The sequence below is a fragment of the Panulirus ornatus genome, chromosome 55 (assembly GCF_036320965.1).
Source record: "Panulirus ornatus isolate Po-2019 chromosome 55, ASM3632096v1, whole genome shotgun sequence".
Classification (NCBI taxonomy): domain Eukaryota; kingdom Metazoa; phylum Arthropoda; class Malacostraca; order Decapoda; family Palinuridae; genus Panulirus; species Panulirus ornatus.
In genome coordinates this window covers 38,824,307-38,845,586 of record NC_092278.1, presented here as the reverse complement: position 1 = coordinate 38,845,586, position 21,280 = coordinate 38,824,307, and the positions used below count along the sequence as shown (strand labels likewise).

The 21,280-nt window shown below is 39.5% G+C and overlaps 1 protein-coding gene across 4 annotated transcripts in view; it reads left to right on the top strand.

The window, feature by feature from the left end:
• LOC139765716 (probable phosphorylase b kinase regulatory subunit beta) overlaps window positions 1-21,280 on the top strand; it is a 217,915-nt gene that overhangs the window by 117,002 nt on the left and 79,633 nt on the right. For all 4 annotated transcript variants that reach the window (XM_071693507.1, XM_071693508.1, XM_071693511.1 and 1 more), the window contains 3 exons: window positions 808-995; window positions 5,585-5,700; window positions 13,152-13,294. In XM_071693507.1, coding sequence (XP_071549608.1) covers window positions 808-995; window positions 5,585-5,700; window positions 13,152-13,294 — 447 coding nt within the window. The remainder of the gene's footprint in view (window positions 1-807; window positions 996-5,584; window positions 5,701-13,151; window positions 13,295-21,280) is intronic.

The window sequence follows — 21,280 nt, the reverse complement described above, 5'->3', positions numbered from 1 at the left end:
TTGGTATGTATATGTGCGCGTGTGGACGTGTATGTATATACATGTGTATGTGGGTGGGTTGGGCCATTCTTTTGTCTGTTTCCTTGCGCCAACTTGCTAACGCTGGGGTCAGTGACAAAGTATAATAGATAAGATGAAAATAATGATATTGATGATGATGATATTGATTTATTATGATGATGATAACTGTATTTTGATTATAATTATGAAGACTTTTTTCATACGTATGTGACATTTCCTATGTTATCAAGTTAGCACTAGGAGCAGACAAAGAAATGATCTCATTTGCTCATGTCCACACTCTAGCTGCCATATGTAGAGAACTGAAACCCTATCCACAACCAGACCTAACAGACCTTTCTATGGTTTTCTTTGACCTCTTCATATTCCTTGATGTGTTCCACTGACTGTAAATTGGAAGAATGACTTTGTGGAATATATATTCATTAGAGCTACACCCATTATCAATACATGAAAACTGATTTTTTTGAAGGTTTATGTTACTATTAGTTGACACATGAACTTTATACTAATTCAGTTATTGAAGACTGTACAGGATGAAGTGGTATAATGTACTGGAAGATGAAAATTTCATGAGGTCTTTGTTGTTGATAGATATGCTATGTCTCTGCTTGGCATGGACCCCTCTCTCACCAGTGGCATGGATTCTGTTTATGATATGTATATAATTTATATGTTCTGTCTGTATTTTATAAGGTGGTTAGAATCTATGTTACTCTTTTTCCATATTGTGATTTCCCCAATCCATATTAGATTGTCAATTTACAGTGAGTACCTTTTCTACAGATTTATCGTGTGTGTGGCCAGACAGTGTTGTGCTATCCTCTGGTATTTGAAGTGAGTGACTTTTACCTCTCTCATGACATGGCACTTCTCATAGATGATATTAAGACAGAACTACACTTTGTTGGAAAATACTGGAGGTTGTCCGGTCGCCCCACTGTTTGCATTCTGATAAGAGAAGAACATATGAGGTATGTAAAAAGGCTGTATCTCTCTCTCTCTTTCAATCATGATACACTTTCTGCTGCACCTCCCTGATGCTGTTTTTCTTGCACAATTAATGTATTTCTCACCACATGGTTTTGTCAGGCATTTGAATTCCAGTACATTTACCCTTTTCCTTACTTTTGCATTCAAGGGGTAAAATCCACAACAATGCAGCATTGATAGGACTACTATACCTTCAGGCATAACTGCTTTACCATACAGACAATGACCTCTCCTTCTGAATGCTCTTTAAAACAAAGAAATACTGTACAAAGGAATTCAAACACCAACAGACCATTTGGTCCTTTCAGGGTTGTTTATGGTTGTGGAAGATATCAGAAACTTTCAAATTAGTGTGGTAAAAGTTAGAAGGCATGTAGATGATTCAAAGGTGTTCTGTATAGGAAATAACTGTGTTTGTGTGTATATTGATATCACTGAAAGCAGTTTGTGGAAAGATAGAAGAACCAGGACATAGAATTGGAGTGCATGGCCAGTAGTGACCAGGAAATTCATCATATCGTAAGACACTGAATGAAGGCTTTGTAGTAATCCCCCTTCACTCAAGCCTGCCTGCCTCACCAGCACTCAACCCAGGTTTGCCTTCAGAGTAAACCTGACTCTCTTACCTCACTTGTATGATGCACCTCACCACCCGTGCTATGTCCCATCTCTCACCACCACCATATTGTTTTATTAACCTTCATAAGTGCTCAGTGACCCTATGAGTAAGGTGGTATGACTCCTGAGCCTGACATCTTGGCTTTTGAGCGCGATGCTTGAGTTTGACAGTATGGCCCCCCTCAGTTGGACAGCATCAGCAACTGGTTATAATGGTGTGACCTTTGTGGTGACCCATGAAGGTCAGGTCAAGGGCCAAGTCATAATACCTTGTGATTGTATCGTGTGCTCAGTGGGTGAACTATCCTCACTTAGCCCTCCTAACTGCCTACCAACTACTTCATCCCATCAGCCTTCCATGCGAGGCTCACATTTACTCTCAGTTCACTATATCCTGTGCTCTCCTTTATTCCTCCTGCATGTTCAGACCTCAGTCATTCAAAATCTTTTTCACTCAGTATGGTCTCCCCATTCTCCTTGTTTGTACCACATCTGACACACATAGTCTTTGTCAACCTTTTATCACTCATTCTCTTCATATTTCCAAACCATTTCAACTCACCCTCTCCTTCTCTTTCTCAACCACATTCTTTTTATTACTACACATTTTTGAAGGAATAGTGGTTCCAACAATGTTGTATGGTTGCGAGGCGTGGGCTATGGATAGAGTTGTGCGCAGGAGGATGGATGTGCTGGAAATGAGATGTTTGAGGACAATGTGTGGTGAGGTGGTTTGATCGAGTGAGTAACGTAAGGGTAAGAGAGATGTGTGGAAATAAAAAGAGCGTGGTTGAGAGAGCAGAAGAGGGTGTTTTGAAGTGGTTTGGGCACATGGAGAGAATGAGTGAGGAAAGATTGACCAAGAGGATATATGTGTCGGAGGTGGAGGGAACGAGGAGAAGAGGGAGACCAAATTGGAGGTGGAAAGATGGAGTGAAAAAGATTTTGTGTGATCGGGGCCTGAACATGCAGGAGGGTGAAAGGAGGGCAAGGAATAGAGTGAATTGGAGCGATGTGGTATACCGGGGTTGACGTGCTGTCAGTGGATTGAATCAAGGCATGTGAAGCGTCTGGGGTAAACCATGGAAAGTTGTGTAGGTATGTATATTTGCGTGTGTGGACGTATATATATACATGTGTATGGGGGGGGGGCCATTTCTTTCGTCTGTTTCCTTGCGCTACCTCGCAAACGCGGGAGACAGCGACAAAGTATAAAAAAAAAAAAAAAAAAAAAAAAAAAAAAAAAAAAAAAATTTCTTACTCTTACATTACTTGTTCGATCGAACCCTCACACCACATATTGTCCTAAAACATTTCATTTCCAACACATCTGCCATACAACCTTATCTATGGCCCATGCCTTGCATCCATATAAATTTGTTGGGATTACTATTCGTTCAAACATACCCATTTTTGCCTTCTCAGGTAACATTCTTTCCACACATTCTTCGGTGCTCCTAGAATCTTTGCCCCCTCCCCAACCCTAGACTCACTTCTGCTTCCATTTTCTGCCATGTTCACTCCCAGATATCAAAAACACTTCACTTCCTCCAATATGTTTCCATTTGAACTTGCACCCCAACAGACTTATCCCTCAACCCTGCTGTCTTATCTGTCTATCTATATCTCTGATGCCTGTTCCAACTGGAACTCCTTCAAGGGGGTATCCATGGCTATAGAGTCTCCATAACTAGTGAACTCTAGTGCTACTTCCTAGCCTTTGGTGCCTCATCCTTAACAGGCCATTGGCAAAGGACAACTCTAATGCTGTGTTTGCAGAGGCTACTGCCTAATTTTCCTACCTGCTACTTCTAGCTAATGTTTATTCCTAATGCCCCAACTTGACTGTTCCTACCTACTACTTCTATCTGCTGCTCCAACCATTTTGCCAAAAGGCTAGGCACAATGCTCACCGGAGGAAAATGTAGAGTTAAGAAGAATGAACTGTGTGAGTTCAGGGTTGTCAAGTGTCATGTATGACAAGAAGAGAATGTAAGTTTGTGGATGGAATGCCAGTAGTCCATGTGTGGGTGAGGCAGAAAGAAAATGCAGCTACTTGGGTCAAAGGAGTGCAACTTGACAACCGCTGAAGTGCTGGCTCACTTTGCAGCCATCACTAACCCTCCTGATACCAGGCAGGTAGTACTAGTAGTATACCTTCCTGGTCATTGCTGCTGAACCTAATAACCTAGCTTTTATTCACATTCACTCTCAGTCTTCTTCTTCCACACATTTTCCCAAAATCAGTCACCAAATTCTGCCATTTTTCATTCGAATCTGCCACCCATGTTATGTATAATGGCTGGAGCTCCAGATGTTATGTATTGAGACATTCATAAAACCTTCAACAGTAGATCATGTAAAAGGTTACAAAGTAAAGGCCAAGTATAAGATAATGAATGCTGGGTCTCGCAAAGACTGGGAAACCTAAGAAAGCCCTGCCCTGTGGAAAGTGGGTTAAAGTTTGTGTTTAAGTTAGATCATGTTTTCTTTCACCGAGAGATCGGCTTGCTTTTCTGCTGCCCTTTCACAGTCCAAGAGCCCTGTAATATGAGAATCAGCTGCCATTGATAAAATTCTCATGAAAATATTGAATAAATCCCATAAGAATCTGGATTTCATGTAGATGAACATGGAACATATGTAAGCAAGACATGGGAAAAATTTGAATATGAAAATTTGTAGTTTAAGATAAACATCATGGCACATATGTAAACATGACATAATGAAAGGTTTAGATACAGATTTTGAAATTTTTCATGGCATGATAGGTTCATTTTAACTTAGTAAGTAGGAAAAGGATTGAAGGTCAATGCTTGGGCAGCTTTGATGCAGGGGATCAAGTCCTCATGGTGAGCATTTCTGATGCAAGGACTCATGTCCTCCTGATGGGCAGTTTTAATGCAAGAGTGGATGATATAGCATTTGAGGATATAATTTGGGTTGAATGAAAATGAAGATTGGTTTGTCTAGTTGTGTTGTAAAACAATTGTATTATTGATTTACTCATAGTTGTCAGGTTATTAGCCATCTTAGGTGTCTAAGGCCTCCTAAACGTAATGTTTGCATATGATATTGAAGGGTATTTCATCTTAGTGAGGATATCTTTTAAACAAAGGAGTTGCTACTTATATTCCTCTGTTAAGTCCACTTTTTCATTTATTACTATTAAGTCCACTTTTTTATTTATTACTATTAAGTCCACTTTTTTATTTATTAACTACTTCATAACTTTTTTTTACAAACTACCTCATACCAGTTTGCATTTTATGCATAAAGGGAATTAAATTTACAGAACAGGAGTCCCTAGTCATATTAAATGGCAAAGAGCAGGCACTCCCCCTATTCCCCTGGGATTAACTTGCTACCATACTATACACCTTTTCCAGTATTTAGAATAAAATGGTTAGTGCAGATTCTTTCTTGAAAAGATAAGTTGATAGCGGTCACAAGACTGTTTCAGAGGTTTGTGAGCATCACTTAGAACATTTCCTGAAAAATTATGCTAGTTGTAATGACTTGTATAAGACTTTTACTGCTTGCAAGCACAAGGCATTTGAGAAGAAAGGGAGTGTCTAATCAGTAAGTATACCTTTGCATCAAATGGGGAGTAAAAGTATAGAGAAACAGGAAAATATTTAGAAAGTTAGAAAAAAAAAGTTCTTCAGCAGGTGCTCCTCCCAAAATGAGAGAGAGAGAGAGAGGTTTGCGGGTTCACACCTAGCTGCATCCTCATCCCAGGATAAAAGAATCGCCAACCAGCAACAGAGTATCCATTTACTCAAAACTTTCTTCTTAATTTAAAAATTTTAATGTGTGCCACCAGTGCCTTCATTTTGTTGTAAGGATGAAGTACAAAACTTTCGCATGAAGTTAAGGCATTTTGTAGAAAACACACTTGTTACTGTCTTTTTCATTGCTGTTTTAGTCATATTTTTTTCTTTATTTTCAGGGATGTACATTTCCGTAAGTTGTTGGACTTGTTGGCAATGCTGAAAACAGGATATTGTGATGGTCTCAAAGTTCGTACAGGCAGACTTCAGAACCTCATTTCATCCTCCTGTATTGGTAATTATGTGTACATTTTGGACAACAAGTCTTGTTCCTCCTTTGTCTTCTCTTCCCCCCTTTGCTATCATGTACCCCTCTGGACAGAACTGGTGAGATTTTATCTCTTTGTTAGACTTTGTTTCCTCGGTTCAAACAGTATGAGGTTTACTTTACCTTTTCTTTGTATGTGATCACTGTTTCTCATATGAGTGAGGAAGTATCAGGAATAGATGACTGAGCCTTAATGGGAAAAATTTTTGCATCGCTCCTTGTACAGTCTTTGGAGTTCAAGCTTTTACTATTTACTACCAATTCACTTCCATTTGTGTATATGATATTAATTTCAGTCTGACATCACCATCAGCTAACATTCCCAACCTCTCTGCAGTTCTTTTTTTCTCTGTCACAGAAACTGCTCCTGACATTTCTGTAGCCTCCAGTAAACTCTAAAGGTGCTTTCTTTTTTCTTTCTCATCCCTTTTGATGTGGTTTATGGTCTTCTGGTCCAGAAACCATCAGTGATTTACACATTTTATTCCTGTGATGTGTTTGTCTTTGTAATTTTGATGCCATCCACTTTCAAGCTACATCCTTCAATGTTGATTTGTTAACTTTCATATCTCTGACTTTCTCCAAAATCTCCCATATAGTTAACAAACACTGGTCCTGTTTATTTTGTATTTTTCTAAAATCTTCATTATCCTTTATTGTTCGATCTCTGAAGCTTCACTTAAATCTTTGTGTATCTCTGTTTGATTGTACCCAGCATCTGTTCCACTGTACCACTATTCATGCTTTGCATCTATTTATCAGCCCAAAAAATTGCTCCTGCATCCCTTCCTGCCCATTTTTTCCTAGATTCTGCATGTGTTATGGGCATTTCCTATTGTTGAACAGTCTCTAGGACATTTGAAAAGACCTCCCTGACTTTTTGCTTTTCAGTGAATTCATCTTTTTTCCCATGGTTGGATACCTTCTGAATTTCTACAACTAATTTGAATTGTTCATATCCACAGACTGTTTTCCTCCAATTCTGTGGTCTGTCTCTTTTCTTATGACATAGAAGATCTTTAATATAATTCATCTGCACCCTCTTTTATTAGGTCTTTTGTACTTCTTTAATTAAAGTGCACTGATCAAATATGAGCATTATATAATTTTGGCCTAATGTAGGTTGTGAACAGCTAGCCTTGATATTTCCTAGTACATAAACTTGAGTACTATCCAAACATTTGCCCACAGAAAAATTGTCTCCTTTTTTATTTTCTTAAGTTAGGACCTTGTTGACATGTTTAGATTAATGTATGCATCAAGTTTCCTGATACACACACATTCCTTCAGCTTACTTCTTCCTGATATTCATATCTAGTCCTTTCATTTGCATTTACTCAGGGTGAATTTCATTAACTATGTATCAGGCCATATTTGGAGTTTGTTAGGTTCCTTTGTAGGTTGATGCAATCCTCCTCACACACTGCCTCTCACATGAATTTGACATTGTTTGCAAGCATATTCAGGAGATCATTCCTTTTGGTAAGTCATGTAGATGTTGAAGAGCATTGGCCTCAGATCTGAATCTTAAATAGGAGCAAGAAAAAAGGATAGTATTGGCTTAGATGAAAATAGCTCCATAACTGCTGTAGTGATAATAAGCAACAGCTTCCCCTTTAAACAAGTATTTCTGTTCATTGTTTTCTGTCAAAAACTAATGTGATTTATCTTAAGCACAAAATGTACCTCTTGGCCCGCATGATGAAAAATTGGATGTAAAGGATATTGAATGCCATGTAGCATTTAGATGTGAAGATTAACTAAATCCAGTCGTGTCAGCTGGTCCAGGCAAAACCTCCCCAAGACAATTCAATGAAGTTAACTGGCAAACACCAGTTTTTCAAAAAATGAGTTTGAAAATGCACTATGATCCACAGTCCCATTGGCCTTACTTTTGTTTTAAGAAAATTGGTTGACACAGTAACTAGCAAGAAAATCACTGTATTCCTAGAAGATACAGTGACAGACTGCTAACCAGCCTTGAGAGTGGATTTCATAAGAAAAGGTTATGTTTAACAAATTTCATTGAACTATTCATTCATAAGTATAAAAACTGGGACTCCAAAATCCCCTCAGATGTTGCATACACAAACTTTCATAAAGCTTTCAACAAAGGATCATATATAAGATTATTGTGTAAAATTGAAGCTCATTACATTGGAAATCAAGTCTGTGCTTGGATGACAAACTAGCTTTCAGATAGGAGACAGAGTTGTTTTACTTGGGGAACCAATTAATTGGCTTCTTTTGACAAGTGGGGTAATATGATATAAAGACCCATACTTTTCCTTATCTGCATCCCCAGCCGAATTTCACTATTTGCCAACAATTCAAAATTAGAAAATTTAGCCCATCAAAGGAAGACTGCCTGAAGATTCAAAGTGATATAAGGCAAATTAATGAAGTGGTCAGAGACAGGGCAAATGAATTTCATGTCAGTAAATGCAGAGTAATGCACTTCGGCTCTGAGCATATAAGTCACAAACACAAAATGCTGAGTAAACCATTATAAGAAGAAAAAGCAGAAAAAGGCCTTGTAGTGATTATTAGTAGTGACCTGAAGTATGGAAAACTATGCCCAGCCAACAAGATGTTAGGTTTCATATCTTCGAATATGCACTATATAACAAAGGATATAATACTATCTGTCTATTTGTATCCCTGATGCCTGTTCCAATTGAAATTCCCTTTAAGGGGTGGCCACGGCAGCAAAGTCTCCATAACTAAAGAATTCCAGTGCTGCTTCTTAGCCTGTAGTACTTCACCCTTGATAGACCACTTGCAAGTTCTTTTGCAGTGTTTGTAGAGGCTCTTACCTAATGTTTCTACCTAATGTTCCTGCCTAAATGTTCCTACCCACTACTTCTATCTACTGCTTCTACCATTTTGCCAAAAGTTAAATGTTGTCAAGTGTTACTTATGACAAGGAGAGATGTATGGTTGTGGACAGAATACCTGTAGTTCACATGTTAGTGCGGCAGATAGAAAAGACGGCAACTTGGGACAAAGGAATGCAACTTGACAACCGCTAAAGTGCTGACTCACAAAGCTGATATCAATAACCCTCCTGATATCCAGATGGGTAGTACTGGTAATATACCTCTCTGGTCTTTGGCTGCCTAAAATCTACTACCCACCAAAGGATATAATACTTGCTCTTTGCTCTTAAAAAAGCCATGTTCACACCTCACTTGAAATATGATGTTCAGTTCTGGTCACCAGAACTGATTAAAGATGAAGAAAAACTAGACTGAATTCAAAGAAGAGCTACCATTCTAATCCCATTACTCAGAAATAAGCCTTATGAGGAAAGACTGAAAGACTAAAGATTATTTTCTCTCAAAAAGCACCGTGTCAGAGATGATATAGATATTCAAAATGCTGAATAATTTTAGCAGCATAACATACAGAATATTTCTTCACTTTAAAGAGAGATTCAGTGAGCAGAATTGACAGTAGGACTAAAAGAACGAGATGTAAAGTCAACATGGTCAAAAGTCTTTTTTGATTAGAGTTGTTAAATGGAATAAAGTGCCACCTGATGTAGTTAATGCAAAGACTTCATTACCTTCAAATCAAGGCATGACAGATGCTTCAGTGATTTCTCTTATCAGAAAATAATCCTGCTTCAAGAAGGGATATATAAATCTTTCATTTTTGAAGTCCAGCCCCAGTAGAGCCATTTTCAAAACTGATAGGGAACTTTTTCTTTTCAAAATTTACTATAGAATTTCCATGGTAGTGTACTCTCCATACTGCATGGTGACTCTTCTTGTCTTCTTTTCCTTGGCAGCAGTTTAGCTGGAGAGAGGTGGATGGGCATGTTGCCTCTATTTCACTAAAAGTTACTCCAATTTAGGTCAAGTCAGTAGATACTCTTGTCAAGGACATTCTAGTCTCCTCTTCTGTGTCCTCTCCATGTACTTTATACAGTAAGCCATTGGTCATCTCAGCCCATTTGAGAAGGCTTCTCTGACATGCATCCTTTCTTTCCTACCTCCAAGATATCTTCTATCTATTGAAGAAGTCTTCCCCTTATCCCTGCATGAAGATCCACCTTCTTACCGTGCTCCAATATGGTAGTGTCAGATGCTCTCTGGCAGTTCAGTTACAAACAATCCATCCATCATTCTTAGTCTCACCCATAAGTGAATTTCCTTATTTACCTAATGTGAAGGAGTATTTAAGAAGGTCAGCACTTTACATAGATTTAATAACAAGTTCAAAATTATATTGTATATAAAGGAAATGCAAACTAAAAGTAAAACACTCTCATGACAGATTAATTCAAAATATATATGAGTTAATGGTCTTCCTGGAGTTAACAGACATTGCAGGTTGACAGAACTTGCTCTAGTCCAAAGTTGAGACCAACAGAGTCTTCACTCGCTGTCTCTAAGGTATGATATAACCAGGTGCTGTGCCATGTATTACAGTGCCGAATGGACTTTACTGCATAATATAGACTGCCTTGAGTTCCATACAAGCTTCCAGCCAATCCTTGGAGTCTTCATCCTGCCTCCTTATGGTCCATTTTGATATCTATGAGAGACTCCTCTCTCCAACATGACCATGGGTGAACATTAGGTCACCTTGTAGACTGGAAAATACACGGATTTCCCGGACTTAAGTTTACAAATCACTCATCTCCCCACATGCCTGCTCACAGAAGATCACCAATCTTCACTTCTATTAACAGAAAGCAGCCTGCCACACTTATGTTGCTAAAACCAAAAACATTACCAAAAATAATCACTGGTTATGTGCCGTTTTCCATTAAATCTTTACAGTTAAGGATTCTCTTTGGAACTCTACAAAAGTATCACCCCAAATATACAGCCTAACACATTTGACTAATTATGTACATCTTGTACTATACTGTCACTTATAATCTAACAAATGAAAAATTGCCTGCAACTCACCTTAACACTTGACACTTTGCCCCAATTTCTATCTATATATCTCTAATTCTTGTTCCCTTCAAGAACTCCCTTAAGGGGGTGGCCACAGCAAAAGTCTCCAAAATGGATGTGAACTCCAGCGCCACTTTTTAGCCTTTAATGCCTCACCTTTAAAAGGCCACAGACAGAAGGGAACTTTAGTGCAGTGTTATCAGAGGCTCCTACCTAATGTTCCGACAGACTAATTCTACTAAATGTGTCTACCTGCTGTTCCTGCTTAATGTACCAAACTACTGCTTCATGTGATGCTCCCATCTAATGTTCCAACCTACTTTTACATAATGTTTCTACCTAAAGCTCGTGACTAATGTTCCTGCTGACTAATTTTATATGTTACTCCTACCATTTTGCCAAAAGGCAGGGCTGGTGCAAAGTGTTCACCACAGGAAAATCTAGGGTTATGAAGAATGGGCTGTGTGAGTTAAGTGTTGTCAAGTGTTATGTGTGGCAAGGGGGGATTGCATGTTTATGGACAGAATGCCAGCAGTCCACATGTGGGTGAGGCAGAAAGAAAAGACTGCTCCCTGAGTTATAGTAGTGCAGCTTGACAACCACTGAGGTGTTGGTTCACTACACAGCCATTGTTAACCCTCTGATACCCAGGCAGGTAGTAGTGGTAACATACCCTCCTGGTCAGTGGTTGCCTATAGGTAGTACTTCACATAATCTTTATGATTTATCTAGTGTAACCGCTCAAACTTGTCTGTAGCCAGTTATTATGCCAGCCTTGCACCAAGTAATCATAGCAACAAAAAAGATTGAGCAATCTTGAAAACACACTGATGCTTGGAGCCTGGATCATTTACCTGCTCTCCAGAGATTCTGCCATGATCTACTTCTGTACATGTCTGCTACTATTACCATATTACCATGCTTTGGGCTTTTCGTCTAATCATATCTTTTTCGCAATTCCATCTGATCCTGTTATCTCTCTACCCTCATCTTGTGTACTTATATAGCTGTGATCTCCAAAGCTAGGAGAAGTGGATTAATTGGTGGTTTAACTGTCATGTCACATGTTAACTTGTAAAGTCACTGGTTATACGCATTACTGTAAATACTGACATACGATTGATTTACTGTGTCTGTTTGTTATTATCAAGCATAGTATTTATCTTAACTCATTAGGTTATAGTGCTGGAAATCTATACAGTTACCCTGTTAATAGATATTTCATGATAATTCAAGAATGGAGAGATTAAAATATCTTAGGTAAAGGAAAGAATTTTCTATGAGACTTTCTTTCTCATCTAAAATGGAACTCACTCTCCCATAGAAATTGAAGAGGTTTGTTACATGTGATCATTCCTTGAAACCATGCTGTCTCTCACTTAGGTCATTTCTCCTCTTAAAGAGAAGAGTAGCAGGATCATGTGCCTCATCCTCTGAGTCATCTCTGTCTGCTGCAGGCAGTAGAAAACCACTTCTTCTCTGGTTTATTTTACACTTGAAACATTTCCCAAAGAAAACCCCAAAGTCAGCTGTTTTGAAGGCCTCTTTTTTGTTCTACAGCTCTATGGAGTAGTGAACTGGATTGATTATTGCTTTGGACACTTTTAAGGCTCTGATCTTGATTCAGATCACTCTCGGTACAAATTTCTTGATATTCTCAGTACTAGTTGTTAAGCAGGACCAGAAGATTTTTGCTCTATTATTGGATAGAAAGACAGAAACTAATGAGTTAGAAATACTTGATTCCACAGCAAAGTATAGCCCAACAGTAAATAAGATTGTTTCATAAAGAAGTACTTGATTCCACAGCAAGGTTTAGCCCAACAGTAAATAAAATTGTTTCATAATCTATCAGATACGTTTAGCATAATTCAAGAAAATGAATTTCCATTATGTGGGGTGTGGGTTTGTATGCATATGATTGTCATCTCTGTTCCAAGAAAAGAATGCATTATAGTTAGTTACAGTCCTTCCCATTTCTCCTATATATATGCTGTTTCAGGGCTGGTTATTTAATTGTGCCTACATCTAAAGAACTTTTACTCCTGTGTTCCTTCATGTATCTGATTCCTATATGATACAGAATCTAATATCTTTATGATCTGACTCTTTATCTATGTTTCATTCTGAAAGTCTGAAGCTTTTCATAACAAAACACTTATGCAGAAACACTAATGTTAGACCTCCAGTTTAGAAGGACTTCTCATCTTGCATGAAAATACCAGTCATATCACTGGCTGGAATTGCTTGGTTCAGTTAGAGAATACGGTATTCCTCTCAATACTGTAATGACTATATCATTTACCTCCCATTTTTTTTTTTAGTTATTTGTATGATGCCCAGCAAATTAAAAAACAATCTTAAAGTGAACCTCTGATGCAGAGGCACACATGCACAGTATTAGGAAAGTACTTATCAATTGATGGTATGAGTAATCCGCTGAAAGTGTGTTTTTACCCTCTAGTCCTCTGAATATTTGTTAAAAGTGTTTTTCCTCTTTTTCAGAACATTTAGACTTCATGAGTACTATGGATATAGATTTGGATATCACACCTTTTGAGCAGATGCAGCATGCCAGCATAGGTTATCAGTCTCTTACAGATGTTCCAACAGCAATTACCTATTCTGAGGACTCTAAGAGCTTTGAGGTAAGACTGGATTAATGAATATGTAGTATTAGTGAGGTGTTAATATTCTTCTGTTTTCTTTGGTATTGAAGCATGTATTAATGTAGTTTTAAAGAGTTCATTGTATAGATAATTTTCAAGATTGATATTCTTCTCAGTTACTACCTCAGTCTTGGTGTATGCTATGATTATTCCAATCTGAGGCTGCTCGGATTGTTTATGATATGAATCATAAAACTTCTAGGCAAGAGTGACCCTGTATAGTAGAGCTTGGGACTCTCTGTTTTCTCAGGTCATCTGACTGAGTTGCTAAGTCTTTCAGAAACATTGTTTGAGGATGGTATCTGTCTGGAACTTTTTTTCGTTTATGCTCTGCATAACTCATCATTGTGTCTTCTTAATTATAATGACTGCTCACGTTGTGAAGGAAGATTTGGTGTTTGAATCCCTCTCCAAGCTTCACTCACGGACGGATGTCCTCTTCAGGTCTATGCCCTGAATATAACAGAAATAAAGGGAAATAGAATGAAGGAGACAGAAAGAACTTCGAAGAGTAATTGAAGAGTTTTTGAGAAAGTGGAAAACCCATCTTTTGAAAAGTTCATGTTACATTTAATAACAAAAATATATAAGGATATAAAGAGGTCCAGATCTGAGCAGTTTGTGTTAAAGATCAGACAATGTACCAGCCCAAACGTGAGTTGCATGTGGTCATACTGTAGTAATTATAGAATTTGGTGGGAATTAATCATAGCTTTCAGTCTCCCACTATAACACTGCTTAAATTCATATACCATCAGGAGGACCCTTCTCTGGACTTTTTCTATTAGAGTTTTTCCTCTGTACTTGTTTGCCATTTTCTGCATGAATGAAGTATCATCAGGAGCAAACTAAAGAAAAGGCCTCATTCACTCACATCCATATTTTAGCTGTCATGTGTGGTGCACTGAAACTGCAAACCCCTAGCCACAGACAAGCCCAACAGAAAAATTCAATAATTCACTATTCTTCCCTGCATCAAAGTCAGAACAGAATTTCGCTATTGTTTCCCCATTACCACAACATTTTTGGTAGTATTTTCATACTTCGAAATACTGAACATGATTTCGTATAAATGAGAAAAACAGCAAATTCTGAAATAAATTCAGCATTGTATGTGGTGGCGAGATTTTGTTTAAGAGTAAAATGTTTGTAATCAGGCTAGTATAAGATCCTTGCTCTACAGCAGTATACCTTATTTTTACAGGAGTGTTAAGTATGATCAAGTACTGTTAACTTTATTGCATTTACATTATTATGTATTTATTTATTTTGCTTTGTCGCTGTCTCCTGCATTAGCGAGGTAGCGCAAGGAAACAGACGAAAGAAATGGCCCAACCCACCCACATACACATGTATATACATACATGTCCACACATGCAAATATACATACCTGTACATCTCATATACATATATACACACGTACATAATTCAGACGTATACATATATACACATGTACATAATTCATACTGTCTGCCCTTATTCATTCCCATCACCACCCCGCCACACATGAAATAACAACCCCCTCCCCCAGATGTGCACGAGGTAGCACTAGCAAAAGACAAAAAAGCCACATTCGTTCACACTCAGTCTCTAGCTGTCATGTAATAATGCACCGAAACCACAGCTCCCTTTCCACATCCAGCCACCACAGAAATTTCCACGATTTACCCCAGACTTTTCACATGCCCTGGTTCAATCCATTAACAGCACGTCGACCCCGGTATACCACATCGTTCCAATTCACTTTATTCTTGCACGCCTTTCACCCTCCTGCATGTTCAGGCCCCAATCACTCAAAATCTTTTTCACTCCATCCTTCCACCTCCAATTTGGTTTCCCACTTCTCGTTCCCTCCACCTCTGACACACACATCCTCTTGGTCAATCTTCCCTCACTCATTCTCTCCATGTGACCAAACCATTTCAAAACACCCTCTTCTGCTCTCTCAACCACACTCTTTTTATTACCACACATCTCTCTTACCCTATTATTACTTACTCAATCAAACCATCTCACACCACATATTGTCCTCAAACATCTCATTTCCAGCACATTCACCCTCCTCTGCACAACTCTATCCATAGCCCACGCCTCACAACCATATAGATATCATTGTTGGAACCACTATTCTTTCAAATATACCCATTTTTGCTTTCCAAGATAATGTTCTCAACTTCCACACATTCTTCAATGCTCCCAGAACCTTCGCCCCCTCCCCCACCCTATGATTCACTTCCGCTTCCATGGTGCCATCCGCTGCCAAATCCACTCCCAGATATCTAAAACACTTCACTTCCTCCAGTTTTTCTCCATTCAAACTTACCTCCCAATTGACTTGACCCTCAACCCTACTGTACCTAATAACCTTGCTCTTATTCACATTTACTCTCAACTTTCTTCTTTCACACACTTTACCAAACTCAGTCACCAGCTTCTGCAGTTTCTCACACGAATCAGCCACCAGCGTTGTATCATCAGCGAACAACAACTGACTCACTTCCCAAGCTCTCTCACCCACAACAGACTGCATACTTGCCCCTCTTTCCAAAACTCTTTCATTTACCTCCCTAACAACCCCATCCATAAACAAATTAAACAACCATGGAGACATCACACACACCTACCGCAAACTTACATTCACTGAGAACCAGTCACTTTCCTCTCTTCCTACACGTACACATGCCTTACATCCTCGATAAAAACTTTTTACTGCTAACAACTTGCCTCCCACACCATATATCCTTAATACCTTCCACAGAGCATCTCTATCAACTCTATCATATGTCTTCTCCAGATCCATAAATGCCACATACAAATCCATTTGCTTTTCTAAGTATTTCTCACATACATTCTTCAAAGCAAACACCTGATCCACACATCCTCTACCACTTCTGAAACCACACTGCTCTTCCCCAATCTGATGCTCTGTACATGCCTTCACCCTCTCAATCAATACCCTCCCATATAATTTCCCAGGAATACTCAACAAACTTATACCTCTGTAATTTGAGCACTTACTTTTATCCCCTTTGCCTTTGTACAATGGCACTATGCAAGCATTCCGCCAATCCTCAGTCACCTCACCATGAAACATACATACATTAAATAACCTTACCAACCAGTCAACAATACAGTCACCCCCTTTTTTAATAAATTCTACTAAAATATCATCCAAACCCACTGCCTTGTTGGCTTTCATCTTCCGCAAAGCTTTTAGTACCTCTTCTTTGTTTATCAAATCATTTTCCCTAACCCTCTCACTTTGCACACCACCTTGACCAAAACACCCTATAACTGCCACTCTATCATCAAACACATTCAACAAACCTTCAAAATACTCACTTCATCTCCTTCTCACATCACCATTACTTGTTATCACCTCCCCATTAGCCCCTTCACCGAAGTTCCCATTTGCTCCCTTGTCTTACGCACTTTGTTTACCTCCTTTCAAAACATCTTTTTATTCTCCCTAAAATTTAACGATAATCTCTCACCCCAACTCTCATTTGCCTTCTTTTTCTCCTCTTACACCTTTCTCTTGACCTACTGCCTCTTTCTTTTATGCATCTCCCAGTCATTGGATTATTTCCCTGCAAAAATCATCCAAATGCCTCTCTCTTCTCTTTCACTAATAATCTTACTTCTTCATCCCACCACTCACTACCCTTTCTAATCTGCCCACCTCCCACGCTTCTCATGCCACAAGCATCTTTTGCGCAAGCCATCACTGCTTCCCTAAATACATCCCATTCCTCCCCCACTCCCCTTACCTCCTTAGTTCTCACCTTTTTCCATTCTGTACTCAGTCTCTCCTTGTACTTCCTCACACAAGCCTCCTTCCCAAGCTTACTTACTCTCACCACTCTTTTCACCCCAACATTCTCTCTTCTCTTCTGAAAACCTCTACAAATCTTCACCTTTGCCTCCACAAGATAATGATCAGACATCCCTCCAGTTGCACCTCTCAGCACATTAACATCCAAAAGTCTCTCTTTCGCACGCCTATCAATTAGCACGTAATCCAATAATGCTCTCTGGCCATCTCTCCTACTTACATACGTATACTTATGTATATCTCTCTTTTTAAACCAGGTATTCCCAATAAACAGTCCTTTTTCAGCACATAAATCTACAGGCTCTTCACCATTTCCATTTACAACACTGAACACCCCATGTACACCAATTATTCCCTCAACTGCCACATTACTCATCTTTGCATTCAGATCACCGATCACTATTACCTGGTCTCTTGCATCAAAATTACTAACACACTCATTCAGCTGCGCCCAAAACGTGTGCCTCTCATGATCTTTCTTCTCATGCCCAGGTGCATATTTACATTTACATTATAAAAGTAAAAAGTCCAAAGTGTACTTACCTTTTTAGTAGCTTTAAGCAAATTGCTTCAGGGGAAGAAGAAAATGTAGTGTTTCATAGAAATATGAATTAAAAAAATGCCTGCATAGTGCCATTGTACAAAGGCAAAGGGGATCAAGATGAGTCTTCAAACTATAGAGGGATAATTTTGTTGAGTATTCCTGGAAGATATTATGGGAGGGTATTGATTGAGAGTGTGAAGGCATGTACAGAGCATCAGCCTGGGGTGGAGCAATGTGGTTTCAGAAATGGTAGGTGTGTGGATCAGGTGTTTGCTTTGAAGAATGTGTGTGAGGAATGCTTAGAAAAACAGATGGATTTGTATGTGGCATTTATGGATCTGAAGAGAAAAACAGATGGATTTGTATGTGGCATTTATGGATCTGAAGAAGGCATATGATAGGGTTGATAAAGATGCTTTGTGGAAGGTCTTAAGAGTATGTGGTGTGAGAGGTAAGCTGCTAGAAGCAGTGAGAAGTTTTTATCAAGAATGTAAGGCATGTGTATGAATCGGAAGAGAGGAGAGTGATTAATTCCCAGTGAAGGTCAGTCTGAAGCAGGGCTATGTGATGTCCCCGTGGTTGTTTAATTCATTTATGGAAGGGGTGGTTACAGAGGTAAATGCAAGAGTGTTGCAGAAAGGGGCAAATGTGCAGACTGTTGGGGATGAGAGGGCCAGGGAAGTCAGTTGTTGTTTGCTGATAATACAGCACTGGTAGCTGATTCGAGTGAGAAACTGCAGAATTTGGCGACTGAGTTTGGAAAAGTGTGTGAAAGGAGAAAGTTGAGAGTAGATGTGAAAAAGAGCAAGATTATTAGGTTCAGCAGGGTTGAGGGACATGTTAGTTGGAATGTAAGTTTGAGTGGAGGAAAATTGGAGAAAATGAAGTATTTTAGATTTCTAGGAGTGGACTTAGCAGCAAATGGAACCATGGAAGAAGAAGTGAGTCACTGGGAGGAGGAGGGGGTGAAGGTTCTAGGAGCAGTGAAGAATGTGTATGTCTCCCACGTTAGCGAGGTAGCGCAAGGAAACAGACAAAAGAATGGCCCAACCCACCCACATACACATGTATACATAAATGCCCACACATGTACATATACATACCTATAAATTTCAATGTATACATACATATGCATACACAGACATATACATCTTTCAAACTACTTTCAAACTATTCGCCATTTCCCGCATTAGCGAGGTAGCGTTAAGAACAGATGACTGGGCCTTTGAGGGACTACCCTCACCTGGCCCAATTCTCTGTTCCTTCTTTTGGAAAATACTTATATTTCTTTATTTATTTTGCTTTGTCGCTGTCTCCCGTGTTAGCAAGGTAGCGCAAGGAAACAGATGAAAGAAGCGCCCAACCCACCCACATACACATGTGTATACATACATGTCCACACACACAAATATACATACCTATACATCTCAACGTATACTTATATATACACCCACAGACATATACATATATACACATGTACATAATTCATACTGTCTGCCTTTATTCATTCCCATCGCCACCTCGCCACACATGAAATAACAACCCCCTCCCCTCATGTGTGCAAGGTGTGGGAGTGGATTTGGCGGCAGATGGAACCATGGAAATGGAAGTGAATCATGCGGTGGGGGAGGGGGCGAAAGTTCTGGGAGTGTTGAAGAATGTGTGGAAGTCGAGAATGTTATCTTGGAAAGCAAAAGTGGGTATGTTTGAAGGAATAGTGGTTCCAACAATATTATATGGATGTGAGGCGTGGGCTATAGATAGAGTTATGTGGAGGAGGGTGGATGTGCTGGAAATGAGATGTTTGAGGACTATATGGGGTGTGAGGTGGTTTGATTGAGTAAGTAATGAAAGGGTAAGAGAGATGTGTGGTAATAGAGTGTGGTTGAGAGAGCAGAAGAGGGTGTTTTGAAATGGTTTGGTCACATGGAGAGATAGACAAAGAGGATATATGTGTCACAGGTGGAGAGAACAAGGAGAAGTGGGAGACCAAATTGGAGGTGGAAAGATGGAATGAAAAAGATTTTGAGTGATCGAGCTCTGAACATGCAGGAGGGTGAAAGGCATACAAGGAATAGAGTGAATTGGAACGATGTGGTATACCGGGTTCGACGTGCTGTCAATGGATTCAACCAGGGCATGTGAAGCGTCTGGAGTAAACCATGGGAAGTTTTGTGGGGCCTGGATGTTGAAAGGGAGCTATGGTTTCGGTGCATTATACATGACAGCTAAGACTGAGTGTGAATGAATGTGGCCTTTATTGTCTTTTCCTAGTGCTACCTCGCACACATGCAGGGGGAGGGGGTTGTCATTTCATGTGTGGTGGGGTGGTGACGGGAATGAATGAGGGCAGACAGTATGAATTATGTACATGTGTATATATGTATATATCTGTGTGTGTATATATATGTATACATTGAGATGTATAGGTATGTATATGTGCATGTGTGGACATGTATGTATATACATGTGTATGTGGGTGGGTTGGGCAATTCTTTCTTCTGTTTCCTTGTGCTACCTTGCTAATGTGGGAGACAGCGACAAAGTACAATGAATGAATAAATGAATATATGTATATGTATATTTATATGTATATGTATATGTGTATTTCCTGGGGATAGGGGAGAAAGAATACTTCCCACATATTCCCTGCGTGTCGTAGAAGGCGACTAAAAGGGAAGGGAGCGGGGGGCTGGAAATCCTCCCCTCTCAGTTTTTTTTAATTTTCCAAAAGAAGGAACAGAGAAGGGAGCCAGGTGAGGAAAAAATGAAAAAATGGCCCAACGCACCCACATACACATGTATATACATACATGTCCACACATGCCCATGTACATACCTATACATTTCAACGCATACATATATATTCATACACAGACATATACATATATACACATGTATATTTCCGTCACCACCCCGCCACACGAAATGACATCCCCTCCTCCCGCATGCGCACGAAGTAGCGCTAGGAAAAGACAACAAAGGCCACATTTGTTCACACTCAGTCTCTAGCTGTCATGTGTAATGCACCGAAACCACAGCTCCCTTTCCACATCCATGCCCCACAAAACTTTCCATGGTTTATGCCAGACGCTTCCCTTGCCCTGGTTCAATCCACTGACAGCATGTTGACCCCGGTACACTACATCATTCCAATTCACTCTATTCCTTGCATGCCTTTCACCCTCCTGCATATTCAGGCCCTGATTGCTCAAAATCTTTTTCACTCCATCTTTCCACCTCTATGGTCTCCCACTTCTGGTTGTTCCCTCCATCTCTGACACATATATCCACATATACATACATATACATATTTATTATTCATACTATTCGCCATTTCCCGCGTTATCAAGGTAGTGTTAAGAACAGAGGACTGGACCTTTGAGGGAGAATGAGTGAGGAAAGATTGACCAAGAGGATATCTGTGTGTCAGAGGTGGAGGGAACGAGGAGAAGTGGGAGACCAAATTGGAGGTGGAAAGATGGAGTGAAAAAGATTTTGAGTGATCGGGGCCTGAACATGCAGGAGGGTAAAAGGCGTGCAAGGAATAGAGTGAATTGGAACGATGTGGTATACTGGGTTCGAC